A 4,444-nucleotide genomic window follows, 5' to 3' on the forward strand; every position below is an offset into this window, starting at 1 on the left:
AGAAAAAAAAGGGAAAAGGGGAAGAAGAAAAAAAAGACACACACGCAAACAAACAAACAAACAAACAAAAAAAAACGGTTAGTTGCTGCTGCCTCAGTTGTCCGCCGCAGCCCGAGAGCCCCGCACACAAACGCACAGACACACACACAAACCCCGCACACAAACGCGGCCGCCCGCCCGCGGTGGTGCATGGCGCGTGGGGCACAACGGCGTCTGCGCCCACTCCGAAGGCACACAGCGCAGAGGCGACACTATGAGCAAAACCAAAAACAGGTAAAACAAGCCAGCAAACAAAAAAAGGAGTCAGTGAAACGTATAAAAAAAAATACACGCGTACACACAATTACCAAACCGTCGAAGAAGCACGCACACACACGCACACACACGCACACGCGTTTAGAGCTCGCGTTAGCGCCTCACACGCAGAGTTCACTCCACCGCCACATCCACCTGGTTGGGGGCAACGACCTCCTGCGTGGGCTGCGGCGCAGACTCAATCTCACCTTGATTTATTTCACACGGTGTCTCCCTTTCAACGACACTTTTTTTGCTTTGTTTCCCATTGGAATCGGATTGACCCGCATTTTCTGACTCCGAAGCAGTGAAGTTGTTTGGCAAGCTCGTGTTATTGTTCTCATCATCCGCTGTAGACGCGGCATTCACCTTCTCCTCGTCGCTTTGTGACTTCCTCGAGCTCTTACGCTCCGCAGGCCTCCGCTTCTTCGTCTTCTTTTCATCCGCCGCCGCTGCGGCGGGGCCATCCTCCACCACATGCTGCTGCTGCTGCTGCTGCTGCTGCTGCTGCTGCTTCTGCCTCTGCTTTTGCTGCTTTTGCCCATTAGAGCTGGTGGGGGTTGGGTTCTCCCTCTTCGTCGCCTCCTCGTCCCCCTTGTTGAAGCTGGACCAGCAAGTGTTGCAGTAGAACTCGCCCACGCGGCGGCGCGTGCGCTCCCGGCAGCCCTTATTAAACTCCCCACACTCCCGACAGAACTCCCATCCCAGCTTTGCCCAACAGCTGTAGCAGTAATACTTACTGTCCTGCCGGTCAAGACGAAGATCCTCGGACTGCTTCTTCTTAAGGCACTGCGCACAATGGTCTACGGCAGGCGTCGCCTTTTTGCCGCCCTGGCGTGACGCCCGGTTGTTGCCTCGCTTATCGGTTTCATGCATCTCTTGGCCCTGGCATGACCCGCGGGCATCGCTCCCTTGCTGCTGGTTGCGGCGGTGACTGGTCTTGGAGGCAGCTTTGGCCGGCTCCTCCGTTTCGTCCGTCCGCACAATGTGCACCGAAGAGACCATCGTCGATAGAAGCTGCAGTGCCGTGAGCGCGTTTGCGTCGTTGGCCGCATTGCAGGGCTTAAGTGTGGCGGTTGCGGGCTCCGCCGCCGGAGCGTGCAACGCGCTGTGGACATTAGGGGGGGTGGACGTGTGCATTGGCGAGGCGGTCACCCGAGTTTGCGAGCCTCGCGTGTGCACGCCCGGCAGCGGCAGCGCATGGGAGGGTGCCGCCATCTCGATCGGGGGCGGCGACATCCGCAGCGCCGCATGCGGCTGGGCGTTACTTTGCTGCATCCTGACCGCAGTGGCGTACGTGGGCAGGGTCAGGGGATGCTGCGCCGGGGACTTTGACGCCCCTGGTCCCGAGACTGCGGGCGGCGGCGGCGGCGGCGGCGGCGGCGGCGGCAGCGGTGGTGACAGAGCCGCCATGACCGGGGTCTCATTCGGCGTCTGCGGGACAATCTTGTCGTGGACCAGCCAGTGCAACAACTTGGACTTGGGAATAATGCAATGCTCAAGCAACGACGTCACGTCCCGCTTATACGCAGGGCGAAGCACATCGTAGCGAATGCGCTGAAAGGTCCAAGAGCGACTCTTCTCCTCTGCCAGGACACAGGTGCAGATGCAACCTTCCACCACGTCGGGGTGCTTCACCTCAACCGTGCATTCCTCAAACTGGACATACTCCTTTTCGTGCTTGTCATACACCTCCAGCTCAAACGTGCGTGTAGGCACGTTCTCGGAGAGTACGCTTCGCCCTAATCCCCCCGCACTGTTCATGCTTTGGCCTAAAGAATGTGTGCCGGACAACTGAAGCAGGTCGGACGGCGGTGGGTTTGACTGCATCTTTGACTGCGACCGCCGCGCGGGGGTAGAGGAGGGGCTGGTAACATTACTTTTCACCGCAGCCGCCACCTCCGCCTCCACCGCTGCCGCTGCCGCTGCCGCACCGTTAGCGTCATCTTCCGCTTCATTCGCCTCGGTGGTGGTGCTTATTAACGCGCCAATGCGGAAATCAATCGTGAGCTTCGATGGCGGGCGCCAGACGTACACCTTGTCAAAGCCGTGGGCAGAACTGATGGGCTGAAACAGGATCCCCTCCAAGGCGTCCTCGCCGGCGTTCAAGAAGTCGAAGATGCGCTCCAACTTCGACGTCGCCTGGTGCAGCACAACGCAGTCAGACCCCGGGGGAAAGAATGCCTTGCTCTCGGCGCAGAGGTGGGTGTCGAGCAGGGCCTGCCGCTCCACCCAGTTCATTGGCGCCGCTTGATTCACCCCCGGCCGCGCCGCGTCACTCCAGTAGAGAACGTCAAAGACAAGAAACTTCTCGCAGCAGCGGTCCTTGGAAAGCCGCACTAAGTCGCCCTCAAGCACAAAGCACCCAATGGAGTCGAGCTTGCTTCCCAGCCACGCCTTCTCGGGCATCCGCAGCACGGCCTTGAGGTGCGTCGGGACGAGGTAGAACTTTGAGTCACGGTACATCAGCAGATGGCGAACGCCGTCGTTCAGGCGCCGGACACCGTAGTACGTTTTTATTGCAGAGGCCCGATTCTTGTCAGACATCTCCCGCGTTGAAAAGGGCGTAAAGTCCATCGTGCCGGGGTAGTGGGAGAGCCCCGTCGGCGACCGCAGGAGCTCCAGGACGCGGGTAACGACGTCGTAGTACTCCGCATGGTCGTCAACCATCGTCGTTACCGTGGAGCCGGCGTAGAAGTCGGTCCGGATGCCGCGTTGCGGGGGCTGTGCACAGCAGCCAAGCACCATTGTGCGCAGGGCGTTTAAAACCTCCTCCTTCGACTTCGTCGCGTCAATCTCGCGGTACATCCCCGCGGCCTTTGCAAGGGCACGCACCCTGGCATGTATCACGCGGTGGTACTTGATCTTCTCCCGCATCTCCTCACCACCACCCATGCGTTTTAGCAGCACAGTGTCGTCGCCCGCCTCCATTCCCACAATGCCGACAAATGGAATCTGCCTCGCCTTGAGCAGCGAGGCAAGGTAGTAGACGTCCTCAATCCCCTTCACATTTTTGTCAATCACAAGCCCCTTCACGTTACGCTCACTACGCTGCTGCTCGAGCAGCTCATCCAGGCGCTTCTGCAGCGCATCAAAAACCCCCCTGGTGGTCTCCCACACTGGGCGTTTCGCCGTCGCCCCCGCGAGAAAGTCGGCGCCAGAAAAGAAAATCCACCCAAGTCCGTCCCGCCGCAGCTCATTTACCAGTTCACGCCCCATTGTGGTCTTACCAACCGCAGGAATGCCGGAAAGCAGCACACACGAAAACTTTGGCGGCTCCTTCGACACCAGAGCTGCCAAGGAAGCATTACCAACACTCACGCGAGCGACTTGCGTCCTTGCTGGAGGTATTCCAGGAGGCGGTGGTGGTGGCGGCGGCGGCGGCGGCGGCTGTTGTAGCTGTTTCTGAGCAGCCGCTAACAATGATGCTGCAAACGATGGCGGCGGCGGTGGTGGTGGTGGTGGTGGTGGCATTGCACCGTTGGGAAACAACGAGGACAAAAAGCTCTGGTCGGGGCCTTTTGCCATCAACATTGCCTGAATGGGAAGTCCCATTGGAGCGTTGAACGGGATGGGGCCACACGGCGCTTGCAAGAACGGTGGTGGAGGCGCCTTCGGCGGCGGCGGCGGCGACGACGACGGTGGCGGAAGTGCTCCAATTCCCGAAATGAAAGGCGACATCATAGAGGACGGCGGTGGTGGCGGTGGCGGCGGTGGCGGCGGTGGCGGCGGTGGCGGCGGTGGCATGCCATGTTGTGTGATATAAAATGGCACCTGCGGTGGTGGCGGTGGCGGCGGCGGTAGTGTTGCTGGCACCAACGGCGAGACCATAATCGGCGCCTGGTACATGGGAGGCGGCGGTAGTGGCTGCTGCATTGGCGTCCTTGAGCTGCCCGCCCGCAAGTCTGCCACGGGGGGAGAGTTTGGCTGCCTGTACTTGGGTGTGGGAAAAGTGGCGGACGGCTGCCTCGGTTTACTCTTACCCCGCGGGGGAAATGACTCCGCATTCGAGTTGAGCTGTTGCTTTGCCAGTGGCATAGTGGGCGGTGTTACCTCCGTGGACAGCTCTTTCGAGTTTGCCTGAGCCGCCGGCTCCTCCCTTGGGCCCCATTTCTCCATTGTGTTCGCCTGACTCCTTTGGCGACTGCTC

The 4,444-nt window shown here is 60.1% G+C and overlaps 2 protein-coding genes across 2 annotated transcripts in view, besides 3 other annotated features; both read right to left on the reverse strand.

Moving 5' to 3' along the window:
• Nucleotides 1-75: part of a sequence feature (A-rich) that runs on past the window's edge.
• A 48-nt stretch (nt 76-123) lies between these two features.
• Nucleotides 124-165: a microsatellite.
• Nucleotides 166-363: 198 nt separating this feature from the next.
• Nucleotides 364-392: a microsatellite.
• A 37-nt stretch (nt 393-429) lies between these two features.
• On the reverse strand, nt 430-4,332 carry Tco025E_02880 (uncharacterized protein; the record flags this gene model as incomplete). The annotated part of the gene is made up of 1 exon (XM_029369803.1): nt 430-4,332. The coding sequence occupies one exon, from the start codon at nt 4,330-4,332 to the stop codon at nt 430-432; it is 3,903 nt and encodes a 1,300-aa protein (XP_029230042.1).
• An 11-nt stretch (nt 4,333-4,343) lies between these two features.
• The window catches only part of Tco025E_02881 (uncharacterized protein), a gene marked incomplete at both ends in the record, with an annotated part of 876 nt that continues 775 nt past the window's right edge, over nt 4,344-4,444 (reverse strand). The window contains one exon of the mRNA XM_029369804.1: nt 4,344-4,444. This exon is cut by the window's right edge and continues 775 nt beyond it. Coding sequence (XP_029230043.1) covers nt 4,344-4,444 — 101 coding nt within the window.

This window comes from Trypanosoma conorhini (assembly GCF_003719485.1).
Source record: "Trypanosoma conorhini strain 025E chromosome Unknown Tco_14.4_contig_00121, whole genome shotgun sequence".
Taxonomy (NCBI): Eukaryota; Euglenozoa; class Kinetoplastea; order Trypanosomatida; family Trypanosomatidae; genus Trypanosoma; species Trypanosoma conorhini.